Here is a 24129-nt window from a genome sequence, read left to right on the forward strand (position 1 = left end):
TGATCCCTCCACGCACGCGCAGTGCGCAATGGTCCGCCAGGGGAGCCGTCTCGCGTCGCGTCACTCACCTCTCGCGAGCGGGCCGGGCTGCGAAGCGTCGCTCGTGCCCCCCGTCTCCATAGTGCGTCCGCCGGGTCTGACCATGCGGTGGTTACCGGCGCGCTGCCTTCTCCGCCCACCGTGGCGGCCGCTCGCGGCCCCTCCCCGGCGGCGAAGCTCCGGGCCCGGCCGCCGCTGGCTTCTCACCACCCCGATCTTCTACGTGAACGGGCCGCCGCACATCGGGCACCTCTACTCGGCGCTGCTGGCCGACGCCTTGCACCGACATCGGGGCCTGCTGCGGCCGGGCCCGGGCCGCCTCGCCACCGGTGAGCGGAGGGGTCGGCGCTCGGTGGGGTGAGCGGGGGCGGGTTAGGGGCGGCCCCGGGCCGGGAGCAGGACCTGGCAACTCTGCGTCCCCGCCGGCCCGGAGCGCTCGCTGGGCAGGGGCCGGGGGGGCGGGCCGCGCTCGCCGGGGAGCCCCCCACTCAGCTGCCCCGCTTGGCTGTTGCAGGGACTGACGAGCACGGGCTGAAGATCCAGCAGGCGGCGGCAGCGGCCGGGACGTCTCCCCCGGAGCTCTGCGCGCAGGTGTCCGGCCTGTTCCGCGACCTCTTCTGCCGGGCTGCCGTCTCCTTCACCGACTTCATCCGCACCACGGAGCCGCGCCACCGCCGGGCGGTGCAGTGCTTCTGGGCGGCGCTGCAGGACCGCGGGCTGCTCTACAAGGACTTTTACGAGGGCTGGTACTGCACCCCGGACGAGTGCTTCCTGACCCAGGCCCAGATCACCGAGCGCCCCGACGCCCAGGGCCGCCCCTGCAAGGTCTCGCTGGAGAGCGGCCATCAGGTACAGCGGTGCGCTGCGCTGCCTTCCTGCCTGCCCTCCTCTTGGCATGGCCCGATGCTTCCCTGCCTCGCTGGCCAGAGCAGGTGGGCAGGTACTTTCTTCTCACCCGGGCCCAGGCCCTGTGCTCCCGTAAGGGATGCTCAGCAGACCGCCTGCTTAAGAGAAATAATAGCAGTTCTATAGTTAATGTAGCAAGACAGAAGCTGAAGTTTCAAATCTCTCTAGAATTTTCTTGTATAGTTAGATCAGCTTGAAATGTGGTGTGCCTGTTCATGGGCTGGAGCAGAGTTAGCGGTCTGAATTTGCACTCATTTAGTCAAAGGGTTCTGGAGATATAGAATACTATACAAGGAGATGGTTTTAAAACCTCAACCTTCTTATACCAATTTCTGGGCACAAATGGAGACAAAACAGAGGGCAATAGCCACATCAATCCCATGTCTCTTCACTGCATGTGTTGAGAGCTAGCATTCAGCACCAAGAAAAACCTCCTATATGTAAAAATTAGGGCTGTCAAACAATTTTTAAAAATTGTAATTAATTACTAGATTTAAAAAATAGTCATGCTTAATCTCAATTTTGATCACACTGTTAAATTTAAATTGGTATTCTATTATTGTTATAAATATTTTTGAATTTTTTCTACATTTTCAAATATATTTCTTTCAAGTACAACACAGAATACAAAGTGTACAGTGCTCACTTTATATTATTTTTTATTACAGATACACCTCTTCCCCGATATAACGTGACCTGATATAACGCAGGTTCGCACACAACGCGGTAAAGCTCCGACACGCTGCCCTGAGCAGCGTGTTAAGGGTGCCGGGCTGGGCTGGGGCCGAGGGGTTGGATAAGGGGCAGAGGGTCTCGGGGGCGGTCAGGGGCTCCCCCCCCCCAGGGTCTGGGAGGCAGGAGCTGTGTGGGGGGGTGCTTTTGGGGGCCCCACAGTCCCAGAGTGGCCCTAGGGATTAGCAGGGGGCTGGGAAAGGTCCCGCACTCACTTGCGGCGGGAAGCGGAGCACCGCGGCTGGGAGCTGGTGGAGTGGAGCAGGTTGGGGCCGGGCTGCTCCGCTTCCACTGCTGCTGGTGAGTGCGGGGGGGATCCCTTCCCCCAAGTCCCCTCCCTCGAGCAACACGGCTGGGGCCGGGGTGAGGGAAGCGGAGCGGGCTGGGCCCTGTTGTTCCACTTTCCACTGCAGGTGAGTACGGGGGGGCGTCCTTTCCCCAATCTCCCCGTACTCACCAGTGGCGGGAAGCGGAGCGCCACAGCTTGGAGGTGGCAGAGTGGAGTGGGCTGGGCCCACGTCGCTCCGCTTCCCACCACAGGTGAGTGCGGGGGGACATGCTTTCCCCAACCTTCCCTTCCCAATCTGTGGCGGGAAGTGGAGCAGCCTAGCCCCAGCCCGCTCTTCTCTGCCAGCTCCCAGCTGTGGCACTCCCCCACTCACTTGTGGCGGGAAGCGAACCTTTCCCCAACCCCACCCCCAGTGACACTGCTCAGGCTGGGGCAAGGAAAACGGAGCGGGCTGGGGCTGTGTTGCTCCGCTTCCCGTCGCTGCCGGTGAATGCCTGTCAGGGGGCGAGCGGTGTAGATAGGGGTCGGAGCAGTCAGGGGACAGGGAGTAAGGGGGTTGGGTAGAGGGTGGGGTCCTGGGGGTGATTAGGGACAGGGGTCTCTGGAGGGGGCGGTCAGGGAACAAGGAACAGGGATGCCAAAGCAAGTTCGATATAACACGGTCTCACCTATAACGCAGTGAGATTTTTTTTTTTGTCTCCCAAGGACCGCGTTGTATCTGGGTAGAGGTGTATTTACACTATAAAAACAAAAGAAGTAGGTTTTTTTCAGTTCACCTCATACAAGTATGGTAGTGCAATCTCTTTATTGTGAAAATGCAACTTACAAATGTAGAATTATAGAGCCTACAAGTCAAAGCACGAAGGGGCTCACGAATGTTTAACATATCTGGCACATAAATACCTTGCCAATGCCAGCTACAACAGTGCCAGGTGAAAAAGTGACATAAGAAGCAGACAGCATTATCTCCCATAATGTTTACCTTTGCGATTGGCTGAACAAGAAGTAGGACTGAGTGGACTTGTAGGCTCTAAAGTTTTACATTGTTTTGTTTTAGAGTGCAGTTATGTTAAAAAAAAAAAAATTCTGCATTTGTCTGGCAGATGTTGGCACATCAGCTGGATGTGAGCTCCTGGTCCGATGTCCCTGCTAAAATGTTTAACATGATCCTTAAGGGCGTAAGCCAGAACATCCAGTAGCAGTATAGAGGTGGTATGACCTCTGTATACCACATTAGTAAGACCATTACTGAGTACTCTGTCCAGTTCGGTGTCCACACTTGAAAAAGGATGTTGGAAAATCAAAAAAGTTCAGAAAAGAGCTACAAGAGTGAAGCAAAGTCTGGAAACCTGCTTTACAATGAAAGACTTTATGTGGGGAGAATAGTTAATAACAGTGAGGATAATTAACTATCGGATGAATTTATTAAGGGTTGTGGCAATTTTTGAATCAAGATTGGATGTTTTTCTAAAAGATTTGCTCTGGTTCAAATAGGAATTATTTGGGGGCAGTTCTCTGGCCTGTGCTATACAGGAACTCAGCCTGAATGATCACAAAGGTCCCTTCTGGCTTTTGAATCTATGAATGTTTCTGATAACAGAGGGCTTGTTAATACAGCAGGCAAAGGCATATTGAGATCCAGAGGCTGGAAATTGAAATCAGGCAAACTCAACCTGGCAATAAGATACAAGTGTTTAACAATGAGGGACAATTTACCTAGGGACGTGGTAGATTCTTCATCACTTGAAATCAAGATTATATGTATTCCTCAGAGATGTGTTCTGGCTTAGTCAAATTGGGCTTACTGCAGGAATCACTGGGTAAGATTCTCTGGCCTCTTGTTATGCAGGAAGCCAGACTAGATTATTATGATAATCTCTCTTGCCTTTAACATCTATGAATTCCCAGTTTGGCCAGACAGTTCCTGAGTTCACTGATCAAATCAGTCTGCAGCATATATACCATTTTAACTAAAGTGAAATTTCAAATTAATTCAGTTAAATAAGTGAAAAAGGTGTTGTGGACACTCTTGTATCAGTCAGGTGTATATCAATTTATCTTCAGTGGATTAGGAAAAGATTTAAACTAAATTGAAGTAAAATACTCTTAAACCAAAGTAAAAGTGTCTACATGGGGTTTTGAACCCATTCCAGTAAATGGTCTTAAAAACGAATTTAAATTAAACCAGTGCAACTTTTGTGTGTTGTCTAGGAAGTTTCATTTCCTGGTTTTCTAATGCTCGCCTGGGGGAGGGAGAGGTGCAGTCCTTGTAGTAGAGATGTATGGGGACCATAGCTCTGCATTTCCTGGTTTTCCAAGGTTTGAATTTTGAGAATTAAGCTCTTGTGCAGTGGGAGGGCCAAAAGGGCACCAAGCACGGTTGGATGTCTAAAACCATAACTCCATGTGAACAAACGTATGGGTGTCACTTGTAGAACTTAGTGAAGGGTATTAGTTGTAATTCATTTTTCTCTCACGCTCTCAGGTGCACTGGACCAAAGAGGAGAATTACATGTTCAAGCTGTCTGAATTTCAAGAGCCGTTACAGAAGTGGCTCCAGGGGAATCGGCACGTAATCTCCCCAGAGCCCTTCTACCAGGTGGTGCGCCGATGGCTGGAAGAGGACTTGCCAGACCTGTCTGTCTCCCGTGAGAGAAGCCGATTACAGTGGGGTATCCCTGTCCCTGGTGATTCAACACAAACCATTTATGTGTGGGTAGATGCCTTGGTGAACTATCTGACCGTAGCGGGTTACCCTGATGCACACCATGCCTGGTGGCCAACTGCTCACCATGTTGTTGGCAAGGACATCCTCAAGTTCCATGCCATCTACTGGCCAGCATTACTCATGGCTGTGGGGCTTGATCCTCCAGAGCAGATCTGTGTGCACTCCCATTGGACAGTCCATGGGCAAAAGATGTCGAAAAGCCTGGGCAATGTGGTGGATCCAGTGGCATGTTTCAAGCAGTACACGGTGGATGGCTTTAGGTACTTCCTGCTAAGGCAAGGTGTCCCTGAGCGAGACTGTGACTATTACGAGGAGAAAGTTATTAAGCTGGTGAATTCTGAGCTGGCAGATGCGCTTGGGGGGCTTCTCAACCGCTGTACAGCCTCTAGCATCAACCCCAGTGGGATTTACCCACATTTCTCAGAGTCTTGCTTTCGAAAGGGCTCTGACCACGTGGATGTGGAAGCCTCAGGTAGGGCTTTGGCTGAGGACTACGAGCTGGTAGCATCAGTTGATCACCTGCCTCTCCAGGTGACTGATTATTTTGAACACTTCCAAATATACAAGGCTTTAGAATCCATTGTTGCGTGTGTGAGGCAGACCAATGGCTTCTTCCAGAGACACGCACCCTGGAAGCTGTGCCGAGACAACCCTGCAGAGAAGTGCTGGCTTGACACAGTCCTTCATGTGACTCTGGAATGTCTGCGGATTTACGGGATTCTGCTGCAGCCAGTGATTCCAGCCACTGCGGACAAGTTACTTTCTAGGCTGGCTGTTAAGCCTGAGGAAAGGACTTTCACAGACTTGACCTTTCTGCCTCGCTACCATGGAAAGCCGAGTCCCTTTGAAGGAAGAAGACTTGGCCCTGACATGGGGACCTTATTTCCTAGGCTGGAAACACCAGGAAGGCGTTGGATGGAAACCAAAGGCCTTAGACCTTGACAAATGACTGCTGTGAATAAAACCTCCAGGGACACACCGAACATCTGTGTCTGTTTAAGTATGTTTTTAAAAAATGTTAACAGCTCCTTGGATCAGGCATCAGCTGGGTGGGTCTCGTGCACCCTCCTCCTGGCTGGGATGCCCTTGCCCGAGCAGGAGGCCTGAATACCTCATTGTGATAGAACCCCAGAAGCGTGAGCCAGACCTCTTGTCTTTTGTGAGGTTTTGAGTGGAGCGTTCTCTGATGGTGTTGCTGGTAAATATCCTCAGCCGCTCTGCTCAGCGGGTGGGACATGAGAAGGGATTAGGATAATGCCTGACTCTTTTTTAAAAGGGTAGATCTTTGTTGCTGGCCCTTTCTAAATAATATTTGGGCTCTGAAAAGTTAACCCCACCCCCATCTCTTACCCAGTTAGTTTCCTTTTCCATCCTGTCTGCCTCTCTCATTGACGTGAGGAGTTGGGTGGTCATTCTACTAATAACATCTGGACAAGAGCACAGCAGCCTGTCCCCCAGAATGGCCTCTCCTCTTCTGGGGTGAGACCCCTCCCAGCTAGCATCTCTATGCAGAGAGGACCCAGAGCCCTCAGGGGCAGTCAGACCTGCTGGCTGACTTAGCAGGGTAGGGGGTGTGAGAGAGAGAGTTGAAGTGAGATGGGCAGGGGCTGATGACAGGGCATTGAGGGGTACTGGGGTTGCTGCCAAACCCTGTAGCCAGCTGTTCTGCACAGGGCTTTGGATGCCAAGGCCCTTGTGCTGGGCTCAGTGCCAAGGCTGGTGCCTTTGCCTGCTGGCATCAATGGCAGCAGTGATAGCTGCTAGAGCGCTCTGCTAATGGCTGTAGAATGTTAGCTTCTTTTGTCCTCGGGATACAATGGCCCCTACATGTTGTGTTTAGCAGCTTCGTCCTCCCGAGGCATTGGGGGTTGCGGCTAGCTTGTTACAGATGGAGGGGAGGGCAGATGGGCTGGAGTGCATGCAGTGTCGATTTCCTGCTGAGTCTGACCAATTGACCCACAGAGCTGTGGGATGTTATGCTGTGGGAAGGATGCAGGAAAGTACCACCATCGTACAGCTAATGAAATTGTACTCTGGGGCAATTGCTCATCTGTCCAGAGGTCATGTGCAGGCAGAACGTTAGTCTGTCACTGCTGCTGTTCAGTCTGGACATGGGGCTGCTAGGAGGATTGGAGGAAGCCTGGTTTCCAGTGTTAGGCTCTGTAGCCTTGGCCAGGCTGCAGTTGTAACTTGAGTCTGTAACCAGTTAATGGCTACTGGCTGTCAACAGGGCCAGTCTCCAGTTCTGTTAATACTGTCAGTAACCCTGGCAGCTGAGTCAGTGGCCGCAGCCAGAGGCCTAGATTGCACATGGTTGCCTCTGCTCACAGTCCTGTGGTCAGATCGTGGTTCCTACCTAACCAGCTTGGTCGCTGTCCTTCCTCTCAGGACAGCCCAGTGTACATTCCTTCATGTGTCTCCCACTGGAGCAATATGGGCCTGGCCCTGATTTTGCGAGGATGCACAGATACAAACATCAGGCAGTGTGGCAAGTGCAGTTGCTCAGACAAGCAACAGGCTCATGTTGTGAAGACAACTCTTGTAGTTAGAGTAGATGGAAATGACACCAACTGGTTACAAAACCGTGCTGTACTTGTGGCGTGGGTAGATCCTTTAGCACCATTCACTCGGGCCTGGCCCATGTATTGGAACAGTGCCCGACGGATGGGGACTTAGATGAGGATAAGCTGGCCGCGACTCCATCTGGGTAAGCTGGAAGAATGCTTGTGGGCTGGGGGAAGCCATGGGAAGAATCGGTGGGGGTTATTTTGGCTCTATTGAGTAGGGGGAGTTGCTCCCAAGGTTGTGAAACTGTACAGCAAGTCAAGTGCAACTGTTTCTAGCCATCCAGCAGTTATTGTGTCTGCACATGGCTTGAAGGCAGCAACCTTGCTTTGGGAATGCAGGGACCTTGCTGCTGCTTTCCATGCCTTCACCACCCCGGATTGATTCTACAGCTTGCTCTACCTCATGCCCCACTGACAGCCCCACAGAAACTTCAGTCAGTGCTGAAGCCCTGGGTCCTGGCCACCTGAGAAAGGGCCTCTCTCCTCATGTGGTACTCTGGGATGGACAGATGTGTGTTAGCTAACAGCCCCATGACTTTAAAAAAGGGGGCAAGGTGTTCCAGGGGCTCCCTCAATCCAGGAACTCTCTTCCCCCTTGTCCTCAGGGAGCTTGAGAAAAAGCTTAGGGCATCTGTGCTCCTGGCTTTTGGGAAAAGGTGAACCCTGAATGGCTGTCACGGGCGTGGCAGCCCTGTAGCACCCCCTGCTGGCCAAGCCTGGATTTGCAGACACTTCCTCCCTACATTTCTGCTCACCAGAGTTTTCCATCTCTCTGGGGGATTCAAGTGGCTCAACCATCGGGTGAAGTCCAGTCCCCTTGTGCGTAACAAACGTCCCAAATCAACAAAAGGTTCTGCCATCCCACTTGGGCTTCTCTTCAGCCCACCCTCTGGGCTCAGTTCCCAGTCTCTTCTGGGCTACCTTTAAGTCTCTGGCTCTGGGATAGAGCACTGACTGCCAGCTCCACTCCTGGAGCCCTTCCAGACTCTGCTTCAGAACCTTCCACAGGAGCCCAACTTGTTCCCTGTCCCTCCAATCAGTTTCCCTCCGACTGGGTTCTCTTGCGTCTTTTTATTTACAGGCCTAGAGGTTCGCCTGCTAACACCTGACCCATTATCCATCCCTCTTCGGCTGGGAGGCAACTAATTATGGCACAGGTGGGCTGACTGAACAGAGCTGGCTAGTGCCAGGCCTCCTGGCCCTTAACTGGGCAGGCCACCCTCTTACAAGTGTAAATGCTCCCCATGTACATAAGCTAAGATTAAAAGGGAAACAAAGAAAAGCCAGAGAGAGACAATGGAATTCCCTAGTGCCCTCTGGGAGACACCCAAAGCACTGCACAGCCAGGGGCTGGGTTTGCAGATGGGATAACAGTGTGCTGCCAGTCCGGAGCAGATTATGTCCCAGCCCTGCTCTCTGGTAGCAGGCTCCAACCCCCGGCTTCAGCTGCACGGCCCCCGGCTTCAGCTGCACGGCCCCCGGCTCTGACCACGCAGTGGTGGTGCACTGACTCTTGGCTCCAGCCATGCAGGCTCACTCCCTGCCCCCCAATTGCCCCAAGCCCCCACTGCCTCCCCCAGCTCCACATCCACCCCCCCATCCAGGGCTTAATTTGTCCTGGTGCTTGCTGAGAAAAGTGATATTAACAAACATGCAAGTATCACTTCTCACAGCAGACTTTCTAGCTAGCTGGGAGGCTGTGATGAGTGATACTTGTATGTTTGTTAATATCACTTGTAGCAGCCCCCCACCTAGCGACTAAATGTGCTGTGAAAAGTGATATTAATGAACATACAAATATCGCTTTTCACAGCATTATTTTTATTATGGTGTCTGCAAAAAACAAACAAACCCTACATCAATAAATTGCAATGATTTGGAGGGGTATATTTATTGGTTTTCCTAAAGTGAATTGTTTTAGGAAGAAGTGTCAGTGCGGCCACCAGCAAGAGTTGGTGGCCGCACCCTGAGGCAGGAGCTGATAGAGATATGGCTGCGCCACCCAAAGAGGGAGGGGCCTGCTGCTACTCTCCTGAGCAGGACAGGGGGAGTCTGAGCAGGGGCAGAGTTAGTCCCACTCTACCCTCTAGAGCCACAACGGGTGGTAACTGCCACCCTTGGGCCATTGGCCTGCCAAGAACACACTTTCTCTTGAGAAGATTGCCTTGTAACACAGCAAAATCCCCCAGAAACAACCACCCCCTTCCCCTGAGTGCAAGAGGAAATCCTGGCTGGGAGGATGCTCCCTGGGCCCTCCACCTTTGCTGCCTTTCCCATCTCCAGCTTTCATTTAAAGGCCTTGTCTCATGCAAACCGCTGTGCTGCTGTCCCTTAACCCAGCCTGGCAGGAAGCTTCCTCAGCAAAGCCAGACCTCTTCTCATTCCAGGGAGGGGCGAGTGCAGTGCCTAACTGGGACCATTTACATACCAATATTAAGCATGGGCCATTTTTTCCTTCTTTGACTGTCTCAGCATTTCTTCCCCCTGGGCTGGGGGAAGAGCTACCACGCGGGGTTCAGCCTTGTATTGGCAAGCAGGTCTCCCAGAGGTCCTGCCAGGACCCTCCCACACAGGGCAGTGAGAACCTGAGAATCCAGGTGTGGATAAGCTAGCAAAGAGCAAAGTCCTGCTGGTCAGGATGTTCTTCCACAGCAGGAAGGGGCCCCGTTGACAGGGTTGCAGTTCAGTTTGGAAAGGGTGTCTGAGGGAAGAGGACCCTGTGGCAGGGAGCAGGCTGCCATGCAGGCGAGGTATCAATGTGTGCATATGACTACCTCATTCCCCCCCACTGCCCATGCCTCTCAGTCCTGACCCACATGCCCCCTGCTGTGCCAGGGCTGGGACCCCAGGCAGTTCTGCTAATGTACCCCAGTCATGAGGGGCACGATCCACCCCTAGTTTGCTCCTGGGCTTGCCTCTTGCACAATGAAGTGGTTTGAGGAGGTGCATAAATTGGAATTTGAATGAGACCTTCCAGACTCATCTCACTTGTGGCTCTTTTCACAGGCGAAGGGTGAGTGCAGCTGTCCTATGCTGAGTCCTGTGCACTGCTGAGGTACAGGCAGACTCTGTTCTCCACTTTCAGTGCAGGGGTAAGCCAGTCAACCCTTGATAATGATTGGAGATTCCTGTGTATCTCTTAAATCCAGACCTGGTCTAGGACCATCACTAGGATGGGATCTGGTCTAGGACCATCACTGGGATGGGATGGGACTAATGGGATCCCCCTGAAAGAACGCTGTTCTGCTTCTTGCTGATGTGGGAAGATGCCAGAAGGGACATCCTCCCCAAAGGTTTTGCTGCTCAACTATTATGGTAGAAGTGTTGGGGACCCTGGCTGGTCATGTAGCTGGATTTGCTGACTCTCAGCTTTCATTTTAAAACAAAAAGGAAATCTCTAGCCCTTCTCAATGTAGGGAAGTTTGAAAATGTGACCTCTAATGGCTGAAACACAGAGGCAAAACAACAGGACTGCAGCTTTATTAGTTTTCAAAATCTCATGATTGTTAAGCCAAACTTATGACTGTGTGAGGCCTGATTCATGGTTCTTGAGGGCTGGGGGTTGGCAGTGCTGCGTGGGAGATAGAGAATCACAGAAAAAACATGATGGGAAGAAATCCAGAGGAGCCCAGCCTGTGCTTAATTTGTAGTGAAGGAGTTGCTGGGGCTCAAGCAATTTTTTTACTTTCATAACTGATGTGGCAAGCCCAGGGGTGCCAGGGCTATGAACTCACAAGTCTAGAGGTGCCAGGGCTAAGCATAAATTAAGTGCTGGACCCAGTCAGTTCCACAGGTCAGAGTAGGGCCATGTCCTGTAGAATATTCACCAATTGAAATGACTCCTGACAGTGACCTGGCAGGAACTTGTTTCCATGCTAGGGCTTCTGTCTCTCCAGCCTACCAGTAGGAAGATGTCTCCTGATTTCAGCTTGTATTTTCCCTTTCAACACCCCCGCCCCCACTTTCCTCCTAATTCCACCTCCTTCTCCTACACTAAGCAGTCCCAGTATTGCCTATCCCTGTGCTTATCAGTTGTGAGGTTGGCTTACAACCCAAAGTTTGTGCTTACCCAGGAAACAAACCCAAAGGTGGGGGTCTGTTTCTTTGCCTTTTGGTGTCTGAGCCTGTGGGGGTCTTGTTTTAAAAACTTTTATTCAAAATGAGGACTGTAAAAGTGAGAACAGATTATTCCGTAATCACCTGACTCCAGGATCTGGGGATTTAAGAAAAAACACCAAAAAAGCATGAGATTTATGATCAGATTGAGAGAGTTGGCAGAATCTGGCTTATATCTGATACCTTTAGGGAACTGTTCCCTAGCTCTACAGATCTAGCTCTTTTAATATCTTCTCACAAATTGCTCCCTCAAGATCCTATATGTTGCTCTTCTCTCAATTTCCTTACAGTCTGTCAGCATCTTTCCAGAATTGTTAGATTCACCCTACTTCTTGAAGCCAATATGGCATATTGTTGTCTCATCAGAGTTGCAGTGTAATGTGAGACCTCTGCACGTGCAGCCCAAAAGTGCAGAAGATGGGGTCTTGTCCAATGAAGCATCTACCTCACAGTTGTGACTGCACACTACAAGCCATCCCAGAAGCATATGGAAGTGCTCCAGCAGCTGCCCTGTCCAATCCTCATCTGGGCTCGTTGTATAACTAGACACTTCTTGTTCCTGCTGGTTTGTGACTCCTTTGGCTCTCAGGGTATGTTTATACTGCAATAAAAATTCACAGCACTGAATCTCAGAGCTTGGGTCTATTGACTTAGACTTGCAGGGCTCAGGCTGCAGGGCTAAAAATTGGTGTGTAGATGGTTGGGCTCGGGCTGGAGCCCAGGCTGTGAACGCCTCACCGCCCCCCCCCCCCCCCCCCAGGTTTCAGAGCCTGCGCTCTATCCAGAGCCCAAACATCTACACTGTGATTTTTAGCCCTGCAACCTGAGCCCCACAAACTTGGTCAGCTGACCTGGACCAGCTGAGGCTATGCTGTGGGAGATGTACCCTCAGCTCTCCCAGTGCAGCCTGGAGTCAAAGTCTGCATCAGACTCCCCTGGGGAGGTTAGAATCCTCTGGGTGTGTTTCTAATGCACCGGTCACCAAAATATTCTGATATTATCCAAGGGAGGGACTGGAAACTGTTCTAAATCCCTCACTGTTACTGCAAACAAAGAATGCCTCAAAGCATTTTCGCCCATCTCCTTCTTAGCTGCGCTGTCTTTCACCAGCATTTTCTGGGATGTACATCCCTTCTGCAGCTGAGTGCCTTTCGACTGACTGCTCCTGTATGCATTTACAGTCCTGTCCAGGAGAATCCTCCTTTTAGCTACAGCCATGACTACTAGCCAGGTTCTAGCATGGTTTCCTTGACTACAGTGAAGGGTGTTAGAGCCATTCACAAAGCCACAGGGTTGAGGGGGAAGGGCCGCAGCACTATCTCGCTAGCATAGTTTGCAGTGCAGCCTGCGTGCACTGCTCCAGGGAGTCATGCTAGGCCCCCAGTGGCAGCAGTCACCACTCAGCTTCACCAGTGCTAATAGAGAGCAGCTGTTGTATCCCCCAGAGATGCTGTGGAGGGAAAGGCAGGCAAAGAGAAAGGAACAGGAGATTGAAGGAGCACTGCAGAGACTCCTGGGCACTAAGGAAGACTCCAAGATAAAAGAGAGGGCCATGGAGGATGAAATCAAAGGTCTTGTCTGCACTCAGCTTTGTCTCAGCGCCAGCCAGTGGTGCAGGCAGCAAGTCCCGTATGAATCAGCTCCATCGTGTCTGCAATGGCAGTTTGCACTGGTGAAAATACACGGGCACTGGCTGTAGGTGAAGTAGATCCCCAGCATAGGCAAGGCCAAGGAAGGAAGACAGGGAAAAAAAGAATAAATTAACTCTGTGAAACAGAGTGAGGGGGAGAGTGGCCAAGAGACTGTGTAGCTGGGGGGAAAGCAGCAGTCCTGCCAAGGGAAGGGGCACAGGTGACATGAAACATTCCAATGCAAAGGGAGCTGGAGCCAAAGTGTCCAATGTGCGATGCCTCTCCAGGTATCAATCATGCTAGACTGAGCATCCAGCTGAAGGCAGAACAGTGACCCTATCCAGGGCACAAACGCTGAGGAGCTGGGCAGAGGTGAAGGGGACTCTTCCCCACATACCAGGGAGCAGGAGAAAGCTTCCCCCAAACTATCCAAAAGGATCCAAGAGCAATGATGGAAACTTGAGCTGACAGTGAGAAAGGAGAGAGGGCAGACACAGCATTGTCCAGGGGAGCCACCTGCCAAAGAGGCAGGAGCAGACTCGGGGCTAGTCTATACTCGAAGTGTTGTGCCACTGTATCGCATCTGGTGAAGACACTACGCCAAGGGGAGAGAGCTCTCCTGTCAGCCTAATAACTCAGCAACAGGTGGTTATGTCAGCGGGAGAAGCTCTCCCACGGACAGCGATGTCCACACCGGCGCTTAGGTCAGTATAACTTATGTCGCTCAGGTGTGTGTATAAGTCACCACCGGGAGTAACATAAGTTACACCCCTGAGCACATAAGTGGTAGTGGGTACAAGCCCTCAGATGCCCTATGTGATGAAGTGGGAATTTTCTGTAATATTTTTTATTCCTAAGTGACTCAGTTTCCCTATGTACTTGCATTGCTACCCAGTAGGTGCAAAGGGGGTAAAAAGCTGCTCTTGGGGCAGAACAGGATACATGAGATGTTGTGTCATGTAACTGTCTGGAGTGGAATTAATGGGTCATTAAAGGACTGGCTGAAATTGACCCGTATCAGTGAAGGGTCCACAAAAACAATGGGACTGAGCAACTGATACTTATCCATGGGACTCTCTCACAGGCGAACTCGGTATGACTCTGCAGGAGCTGGACGATGGCCTGAAACACATCAGGTAGCTGCGATAAGAGTTAGCATTGGGGAGAGAGGTGGGAGCTCTCAACTGGGGCTGAGGAGAAAGGGAGAGCGACAGAGAGAGAGCCAAGATGGCTTCAACGGCAGCCTAACTGGCCAGGCTGAACTCTTTTCATCTTAACCTTTTCATCTCTGCTAACAGCAGGATTGTCAGATTCCGTAGCCAGGTGACTAAGAACTCGTTGCCTTTGTTTGAAAAGGCTGCCTGGTGTGGCTGCCAGTACTCACAGAAAGCATTGCACCCTGAAGGGGCCTGGTAAAAGGCTTCTGCAAGAGTTGGGCTTGGCTGGAGTCATGGAGAGAGACAGAGACTGAAGGTGCCTGAAGGCCTAGTTTCTAAGTCTTGGAGGCCATAGCCCTGTCCCTGTGGAAATGTGTGGGTCCTTGGGGCCCAGAAAACTGAAGGGGTCACTCGCAAGGGACTGGTTACAGGCTGGGGCACAGACTAGACCCTGTGGATCCATGACCTATCCCAGGCATGTGCTGATGGTCCCTCTAACAGAGACCCAGCATGTGTGTCTGTCACAGGTGTTGGCAGTGCCCATAATGAATTCCTGTATTGGATGCACACAGTCATGTCTGTACTTTGGTCTGTTGTAAATTTCTCTTCGCTCTCTGGCCTGCATGTAACCCGGGAAGTGCCCCCCTAAGCCTTGTGATCCAGGTCAGCCTTCCCCCAGCCACAGACCGCCTCTGATCTTGCCTACCCTGCTTCTGCCTTTCACCTGAGCTGGAGAGACTGGGCCTAGAAGAGCAGGTAGGGGTGAGAGGGCTGTCAGCTGGTATGTGCTGATGGTGCCAGCCCACTGCTGGCTAGATGTCATGCTGCTGTGGTCACGCAGGCTGTGCAAATGTGGCTCTGTTCACCACTCCAGCCTGGCTGTCCCCACAGCAGCCTGCAGAGGAGGTGGAGGGGAGTGCTGCCTTTTCCTGCTTCCCGCGCGGGTTTGGAGAGATCTGGAGGGGAAGGTTCCCTGTGTGCCCCCTTTGGGCTGCTTGTTTCCCCGCCAGTATAATCAGGCCCGCCTGGGCTTTGCTGATGGGCCTGGCTGGGCGAGCCAGAGCGGGCCCTGGGAGGGAGCTCTTCTGGCCGCTCAGCAAGAGTTGTTCTCCCACCTGGGCCTTTCACTTCAATATGTGTGTTCAGGGCCCGGCCCACAGCATCCGAGCGCCCGCGGCGGCCCTTTCCTGGGCTAGGCTCCCGGAGGCAGAGGTCCTGGCCCTGGGCTAGGCTCTCGGAGGGGGCGTGGCAGGCCGCGCCCGGGGCCGCCCCTTACTCCGCTGGCGAGCAGCCAGGGCCAGGTACCCCTGCGCCCCGGCTGCTGGCCCGCAGGCAGGCGCCGCGGGAGCGCGTGGGTCGGGCGAGCCCCGCTGCCAGCCCCACCCGCCGGCCGGCCAGGGGGAGGGTCTCCGCCGCGCTGAATATGTATCAGCCACCTGATCCGACGGGCTCGCCGCCGCGCTCGGCAGCTGCCTCCTGCCTTTGTGTGCGGGCCGCCGCCCGGCTCCGCGTAGCGCCCGGCATGCAGCCCTCCGGGCCGGCCGCCGCCGAGCTGGACGCCTCGCTGGAGCAGTACCTGCGGGTCCGCATCTTCAAAATCATCGTCATCGGCGACTCCAATGTGGGCAAAACCTGCCTGACCTTCCGCTTCTGCGGGGGCGCCTTCCCCGCCAGCACCGAGGCCACCATCGGCGTGGACTTCAGGGAGAAGACGGTGGAGATCGAGGGAGAGAAAATCAAGGTGGGGGGAGAGGCGGGGTGGGGGGTGAGGAAGAGGAGGGTGATGGGGAAAGCAGGGGCAGTCAAGGAGGAGGGAATTGGGGGTGCAGAGCAGTGGGGGAGGCGGGGAATGGGGAGCAGGGAATTGGGGGAGCAGAGCAGTGGGGGAGGCGGGGAATGGGGAGCAGGGGCAGTGAGGGAGGAGGGAATTGGCCGGTGGGGGTGGTGAGAGGAGGAGCAAGGGGCAGTGGGGGATGGGAATGGGGGAGCGGGGGGGCACGGCGACGGAAGGGAGTTGGGGGAGCAGGACGTGGTGGCAGGTGGGGAAAGGGGAAATGGGGAAAGCAGGGGCAGTGAGGGAGGACAGAATTGGGGTGGTGGTAGTAAGAGATGGAGTCAGACGGGGATGGGGGAGCAGGGGACAGTGGTAGATGGGAGCAGGGGGAATGGGGAAGCGGGAAGGATGGGGGAGCAGAGGGGAGTGGGAGATGTGGAGTGGGGGGAATGGAGGAGCAGGGACAGTGAGGGAGGAGGGAATTGGGGGTGCGGGATGGGGTAAGAGAGGGATGGGGAGCAGAGGGTAGTGGCAGATGGGAGCAGGGGGGAACGGGAGACCGGGGGCAGTGGCGGATGGGGATTGGGGGGGAATGGAGGAGCAGGGGTAGTGAAGGAGGAGGGAATGGGAGGTGGCGAGGGATGAGGAGTGAGGGGATTGGTGAGGGATTGGGGGGAGAGGTGGAGAACAAGCAGGGGAGTTGGTGTCAGGAAGGCATGGGTCAGAGAGAGTGGGATGCTGGAGAGCAGGTGAGGTACAAGGAAATGGGGGAACAGCAGCAGAAGGAGAGAAGGGGAACAGGGAGAGTGATTGGGGGGTTCTCCAGGTGTGAGACATCCATGGTGTGCAAAGGCCAAAGAGCAGGTGTGGGCATTGGAAGGGGCTGAAGAGGGGTGGAGGTGTGTGGTGAGAGGGCTAGAGGTTGCCTGGGGTGTGTCGGTGGTCAGAGGTAGGGGGTGTCACAGAGTGTGGGGGAGTCCAGGCCCTGCACCCCTCTTCCTGGAATTCACTGAGACTCTCAGCCAGCCAGTAAAACAGAAGGTTTATTGGACAACAGGAACACAGTCCAAAACAGAGCTTGTGGGTACAACCAGGACCCCTCAGTCAAGTCCTTCTGGGGGAGCAGGGAGCTTAGACCCCAGCCCTGGGGTTCCCTGGGTTCCTCCACCCAGCACCAAACTGAAACTAAACCCCTCCAGCAGGTTCCCTTCTGCAGGCAGAGGTCTTACCTCCCCCTACCCCTCCTGGCTCAGGTTACAGGCGCTCAGGTCTCCCATCCCCAGGGCACATTCCCAGGTCAACACTCCCCCCTCCCTGCTGCATCACATCGTCACAGGGAGGTAGTTGAGGTTGATGAGATATGTGTGGGTATCAAGCTATGAAAGCGTCACGGGGATGGGGGCACATCTACTGGGGGGCAGTGAGATAGGAGGCCATGAGTGGAGTGGGGGGCAGAGGTGGGGAGCTAGAGCAGAGGCAGTAAGGTACAAAGGCCCTGGGGTGGCAAGAATGTGTGGGAGAGCAGTGAGTGGAGTAGCAAGTTATTGGAGTGGGGGCTAAGAGGGTACGAGGTGGGTGGGGAAGTATGATGGCACTGGTGGGGAGGGAAGGGGGTGGGAAGGTACAAGGGCACAGGTGGGGAGGGGAGGGGGCGGGGAGGTACAAGGACACTGGAGGGGAAGAGGGGGAGGGGAGAGATGTATGAGGGCACTGGAGGGGGGCTACGAGGTCATCCAGGGGATTGGGAAGTCTGAACCCATTGGTGAAACATTGTGGGGGGGAGGGTGGTATAAGGCGCTGGGAGCATGAGGGAAGGAGGGAGGGGGCAGGGGGGTAGGAGGGGATGGGAGCGGTTGAGGGAGGGGGAACTATGAAATCATGGAGGGGGCTGGGGAGGGGAGAGGGTGGAGTGGTACAGGAGGTTGGGGCAGGAGATGTATGAGGATTGGGATGGAGGGAACATGGTGATAGATGGGATTGGGCAGAGAGCACTGGAGGTGCTGAGGTATGAGGGCATTGGGAAAATGGGGGCCATGTACCAGGCCCTTGGGAGGTTCCAAGATCTGTGGAGGAGGTGGTGGTGAGAATGCTGTGGAAAGGTCCAGTGTGCCCACAAGGACACATTTTGGAGCAAGGGAGCTGCGAGAGGGAATGGAAGTGAGTGCTTGGAGGAAGGAGCTGGTAGCTGCTCCAGACCCCAGGACTTCTGCCACTGAGGAAAGCAGGGCTTTGCGGAGCTGGGCTATAGGCCCAGTTTGCAGAGCAGAGCCATGGGCCCACCCAGCCAGTTGCTGTGACTGTGGCTTGAGGCCTAGGGCTTGGTGAGTTGCAGTAGCTTGTGCATGCAGCTGGCAGCCCAGTGGGATGCTCCTTGCTGTGTCTGTGTGTAATGGCTACGCAGGGAACAGGCCTTGAGCAGCTGGCTCTGTGTGGGTGCCTTTTCTTGCAGCTTGCACCAAACTTTCTCCATAGGAGGAGATGACCACTCCACTATCACAACCCAATATTCCAAAATCACAAGCCAGGCCCCCAAATCATGAGACTGTTTAAAATCTTGAATGCTGGGTCTTTTTTTTTTTTTTTTTGAGTCCTGGTTTCTGAGCCTTTAAGCTGCACTCAGGTGTTTTCAGACTTTCCTTTGCAAATGTACAGGCTAGAAACCACCTTTTTAAATGAAAGCTGAGTTTCTGCAAAATATTAACTTGTCTTGAGTTTACATCCATAAAGTGCATGGGCTGGATCTGACTGCCTGCCCGCCCAGTGGGTTGACTCTGGTAATCCAAGCTCGATGGTTTAGGCTGGTAAACTTTGACTTGGTGGGTAAGGTAACAGAGAGCAAGGGAAGATTGGCAGGCTTGGCACGCTGCAGCGGGAGTGACCCCTGGAAGCTGAGCAGTCTGAGGGCTTCTGAAGGGGGAAAAACAGTGCAGTCAACCCGTGCCATTTTATCACAAGTCTCAGAATATTTGGTGTTTTTTCTTAAATCTCCAGATTGTGGGATCATGTGATTAAGGGAGACTCTCAGCTTTTTCATTGCAGAGGCGGGCGGGAAGTTGTCAGATTCTAGCCCTCCTGAATGCAGATAAAAGCCTGAAAACATGACCCAAGTAGACTGAAAGGCTCAGAAACCAGGCGAGTCATAACCACTGAGCTGTTGTCCCTCTTTCTGGCCTAATGAATATTTAATTAGTTATACAAAGTGAAACACTCCAACAAGACTCTATAGTCCAGTGGTCAGGACACTCACCTGAGATGTGGGAGACCCAGGTCTCTGCTTCTAATAGGGTAGAGCAGACATTTGAACCTGGGCCTCCCGTCTCCCCGGGGGGAGTGCTCTGCCTTCCAGACTGTGGGCTGTTCCAGGCTGCTCTCCATCTCAATTTGACTGGTCCATCCTGGCCCAGGGAGCCATTTCAGTGGTGATAAAACGGCACTTTTCGACAGAAAGAAGCTTGGTCAAAATGTTTTCAGCCAGCTTTGTTCCTGAGTCCTGTGATCATGCTAGTGCAACTTACACCATATGTTGGTCTGAATCGAGTGTTACTGCTCCAGCCTGGAAGTGTCCAGCCTGCTGCTCTATCATAGCTGCTTACACTTGGGCAGTGAGGGGAGAAGGGTTAGTGGCCCAGGCTAACCTCCTGCCAGAGGGGAAAAGTGAGGTGTATGTAGCCTGAAAAGAGGGTGTGTAAGAGGGTGGGGACAAGAGGGTCTGAAGGACAATGAGCCCAGGGCAGCCCCTCCTTTTCATGCTGTCCTCCTGATTCAAGTGCAAGGAGGAAGTGAATGGCAGGGAAATGAAGAACAAACATGTTTGCTTTCTGCCAGCGTGTGCCCAGCTTGAGACGCCCCTGCTGCAGATGCTGGCACTGGGTTGACAAGGAAGCCGGATGGTTTCAGCATCAGTCTGCAGTTATTGCAGCTTTAAAAAAGAAATAATAAAATCCCAGGCTTCAGGGTGCACCTGCAGGGGTCGGGAAGGAGTTCTACTATTTCTTCCCCTTCCAGATTCACCATTGTACAATTGGCTGGGTGCATTACAGGGTTCTTCGCATCTTCTGGAATAGGATGCTGGCGGCAGGGCTGTCCCTAGGGGGATGCGGGGCCGGGGACAAGTCAGCCTCCCTACTAGTCTCCTCACTGTCCACCCACCACTTCACACCTCCCCTGCCTATCGCTCTCGTCCTTGCTGTCTGCCCGCCTGTCTCCTCGCCGTCTGTCCAGTGTGCCCCCTGTAAACCGCTCTCCTCCTGAACATCTGCCTGACTCCTACCCCCCGCTTCCTCACTCACCACTTGCCTCCCCACTGTCCGTCCAGTGCATGTCCCCCCCCCCGCCACTCTCCTCCTTACCTGCCCTTCACCTCCTTACCCCGTTTGCCCACTCGTCTCACCTAAATATAGGGACAAATGGCGTAGATCTGTCGGGACGTGGGACAAAGGGCTAAATATTGGGACAGTCCCGATTTTATTGAAGTGCAGGGGCCCCCGAAAGCATGGGGCCTGGGGCGGTTGTCCCAATTCACCCTACCCAAGGGACAGCTCTGGCTGGTGGAGGTGGAGTAATGCCTGGTATGGTGTTGAAATGCCTCTAAGTGCCAGGTGTTTTGTGCACATCATTGCTATGGTGAAGATGGCAATGAAATATAGTTAGAAGAGGAAACACTCTCTTAAAAACAAGCTCACAGGGCCTGCCAGATAGGTGCTGAGCAAGAGTGATTGAATCCCAGACAACCACTTTGCCTGGAGCAAACCATGCTCAGTACAAGCACAAAGGAATCCAAGGCTTCTGGGCCAGAATACAGGGACTATTTGCAGGTAAAGCAAAGGGCTGCCCAGGGAGAGACTTCTCTCAAAATGTGCTGGACTCAGCAGTGTCAGTTGAGGTGAAGGGGAATTAGCTGTGTGGAGCTCTGCAGTTGTCTAGCCTCACTAATCAAACTGAACAAGGGTTATGTACATATTGAGAATGATCTAGACTAAGAGGAAATGCCCCAAGTCTCTGTGCCCCCAGCCTCTCCCAACAAGAAACTGCCTTTTCCTGGGACCCAAGCCCTTTGTGGGGGTGGGCCATATCTTGGCTGCCTCAGGCACACTGTGCTTTGTTTTCTAGGTGCAGGTCTGGGACACAGCTGGCCAGGAGCGGTTCCGGAAGAGCATGGTAGAACACTATTACCGCAATGTGCATGCCGTCATCTTTGTCTATGATGTCACTAAGATGGCTTCCTTCCACAATCTCAAAATGTGGATTGAGGAATGCAATGGGCATGCTGTGCCCCCTTTCGTCCCCAAGGTGCTTGTTGGGAACAAGTGTGACTTACGAGAACAAATTCAGGTGCCATCCAGCGTGGCCCTGAAATTCGCTGATGCTCACAACATGCTTTTGTTTGAAACATCAGCCAAGGACCCCAAAGAGAGTCAGAATGTGGAGTCAATTTTCATGTGCCTGGCCTGCCGATTGAAGGCCCAGAAGTCCCTGCTCTATCGGGATATGGAGAGGCAGCAGGGAAAAGTGCAGAAACTGGAGTTCACACAAGATGCTAACAATAAAAATTCCTGCCCCTGCTGAACGGAGGCTGTGCAGTCTAGGTTAATATTGTGGGGGGAGGGGTTTTGTGCCTGTATAAGACTGACACCTGCTTGTTTCACTATAAATTAATGTTAACAAAATAAAATTTGTATCACTGATGTCTGCTTTGAGTCTGTCTTTGCCTATCAACAGGGTATTCAGAGTAATTATATGCTTGTAGAAATGGGGTCTTGGCTAGGACTGGAACTCTCAGCAAACCCTCAAGCTGGCTGTTCATATCACCATGTAAGAGATTAACCCAAGGTAAAGTTTAAAGGTATGTTGCTGTCATGCCCTGAGACTTGACTCTTTGATGCTGTGTTGAGAGGGATCCTTGTAGCTGTTCTACAACAGCTGAATGCCCGGTCTGTGCAGGAAGGACTGACTTGCACTCATTGCTCTGTGTAGGATTCCTGTCAGGATAAAATCTTCAGTTTCTTTCTGGTTCTGCATGACATTTTGATTTAAAAAAACAAACAAACCTAGAATGATATTGTGACATTAAGAACAGCCCTAGGACCGAGGGAAAGTGGCATTCTGCTCTCCAGCAGTGAGTTTCAGTTGGCCTGATCAACCCAGTATACCCCAACTCACTATTGTTACTACAAGACACCTTTTAGTACCTTTTAGACACCTTTTAGTGATACTGATATTGTTATAACTCACTGGTTAATATTGTGTAATGTAGATGCAAGCAACTCATGCAAAATTATGGACATAAACTGAAATTATAGTTCTTCAAATGTGTTTGCCAGTCAGAGGAGTTACCCTAAACAAAGGAATGTGATTTCTCCATCGGATATTTACTTCCAAAACACTTTGAAAGACACAATGAGAATGTAGTTACATATCTCAAACAGTCATCAAGCTAACAAGGGGTGGAGGCAAACCTCACACATAACAAGCAGGGGAGAAGACAGCCTGGCATCTACACCCATCAGAGAAGAGATGCTTGATCTGGGTTTCACTTTTCAAAGACTACATTGCAAAGGCTTACTGGTCTATGAAGACTGGAGGGCTGAACCTCAAGTGATAAGCAACTGATTGTACACTATTACTATATTATAAACATGTATAGAGTGCGGTATTTTCTGAAAGCTAATGATACACCAGTGATTAATATTGTGAACTGTACATATTAACACTATAAGGAATTATGGATACTCATTTATACTAGGCTGTACAGTTTGCCCAGACAGGAGGGAATGTCACAACTATTTATATGTAGTCTATGTAAATCAAGCATGGTGGAATCAAACAGTGGAAGCCCTATTTACATACAGGGGCATGGGAAGCCCACAGAAAAGAAAGAACAGCATGAGGTCTTCCTGCCTCCTGAAACATCACTGAACTTTGGAAAATATAAGCAAAGGCAGAAGCCGCCTTTGGCATTCATCACTAAACAGGCATATGGAAACAGAGCTCTTGTGAGCTGAGAAAGATGAATCCTTTGAGGGTGAAGTCTCTGGGAATTGAATATAGGCGAGAAACCTCCTTAGGCAAAGATTGTACCTTGCTAGATTAAGTTTTGGACTTTCAGAATTAGGTTTTGTTTTACTTGTAACTATCTTAATTCCTTGTACATGAACTCATTTAATCCTATGCATATTTTATTCAATTTATTTCATTCTTACCATAAACCAATTCAGGGTTTAAAGGGAAGGGTGTATTTACTCCCATTTAAGATAGTAAGCTGTGATGTGGTTTTCTCTCTTTACAGGAGCAATGAACCTCACTATTTCTCTGAGCTGTCCAGGAGAGGGCTGGGCACTTCAGTGCACACAGTTTTGGGAAAATTCAGGACTGGGAGTGTGTTGGGGTCATTTTGCTAGTTGAAAACAAAGCTGGTAGAACCCAGAGTGTGACTGATTGATGTGTTGTTGGCAGGCTGCTAGGGTCAGAGCTGCTGGACCAGGGCTATAGCTACACACACACACTCATGGTGTGATCTGCATGTTAGTAGGCTGGGTGGGAGCAGCCCAGGGAGCTAGAGCAGCAAAGCAGTGAGAAACCCCATGTTACAGGACCTGTGGTGACACAGCCCTTCAGTGGTATGGATTAAATCCCTCACTGACCAGACCATCACAGATATAAAAATAATGTTGCACATGTTAAATGGATTAAAAACTAGCTAACTCTGACAAGTTTCAAAATTAAACTGGAAATAGGGAATCATCCAGTGGGTATGTTTCTAATGGGGCCCTGCAGAAATCTATTCTTGGCCCTATTCTATTTGACATAATCAGTGACCTAGAACAAAACATAAAATCATCACTGATAAAGTTTGAAGATGAAATAAAAATTAGGGGAGTGGTAAATAATGAAGATGACAGGTCACCGATACAGAATGATCTAGATAGTTGGGTAAATGGGTGCAAGCAAACAATTTGCATTTTAATACAGCTAAATGTAAACGTACACATGTAGGAACAAAGAATGTAGGCTATATTTACAGAATGGGGGACTCTATCCTGGAGAGCAGTGACTCTGAAAAAGAGTTTTTGGGGGAGTAGATAATCATCTGATCAAGAGCTCCCAGTATGATGCTGTGATCAAAAGGGCTAATGCAATCCTTGGATGCATAAACAGGATAATCTTGAGCAGGGGTAGAGAAGTTATTTTACC

General features: G+C 51.9%; 2 protein-coding genes across 2 annotated transcripts; both read left to right on the forward strand.

The window, feature by feature from the left end:
- The first annotated feature begins 13 nt into the window (after positions 1–13).
- MARS2 (methionyl-tRNA synthetase 2, mitochondrial) lies at positions 14–5677 on the forward strand. The gene is made up of 3 exons (XM_048863207.2): positions 14–368; positions 554–888; positions 4452–5677. Exons 1-3 carry the CDS (start codon positions 29–31, stop codon positions 5634–5636), a joined length of 1860 nt encoding a protein of 619 aa, XP_048719164.2. The 5' UTR covers positions 14–28; the 3' UTR covers positions 5637–5677.
- Positions 5678–15567: 9890 nt separating this feature from the next.
- Positions 15568–21623, forward strand: RAB33A (RAB33A, member RAS oncogene family). The gene is made up of 2 exons (XM_048863208.2): positions 15568–15906; positions 21049–21623. The coding sequence occupies exons 1-2, from the start codon at positions 15589–15591 to the stop codon at positions 21502–21504; spliced, it is 774 nt and encodes a 257-aa protein (XP_048719165.1). The 5' UTR covers positions 15568–15588; the 3' UTR covers positions 21505–21623.
- The last annotated feature ends 2506 nt before the right edge of the window (positions 21624–24129 follow it).

Source organism: Caretta caretta, chromosome 9, assembly GCF_965140235.1.
Source record: "Caretta caretta isolate rCarCar2 chromosome 9, rCarCar1.hap1, whole genome shotgun sequence".
NCBI lineage: Eukaryota > Metazoa > Chordata > Testudines > Cheloniidae > Caretta > Caretta caretta.

Excerpts from the sequence above, each read along its gene's own strand:
- MARS2 (XM_048863207.2), top strand. The coding sequence starts at position 29 with ATGGTCCGCCAGGGGAGCCGTCTCGCGTCGCGTCACTCACCTCTCGCG. Across the intron at positions 369-553 it reads CCCGGGCCGCCTCGCCACCG|GGACTGACGAGCACGGGCTG; the intron begins GTGAGCGGAGGG and ends TGGCTGTTGCAG. Across the intron at positions 889-4,451 it reads CGCTGGAGAGCGGCCATCAG|GTGCACTGGACCAAAGAGGA; the intron begins GTACAGCGGTGC and ends TCACGCTCTCAG.
- RAB33A (XM_048863208.2), top strand. The coding sequence starts at position 15,589 with ATGTATCAGCCACCTGATCCGACGGGCTCGCCGCCGCGCTCGGCAGCT. Across the intron at positions 15,907-21,048 it reads TCGAGGGAGAGAAAATCAAG|GTGCAGGTCTGGGACACAGC; the intron begins GTGGGGGGAGAG and ends TTTGTTTTCTAG.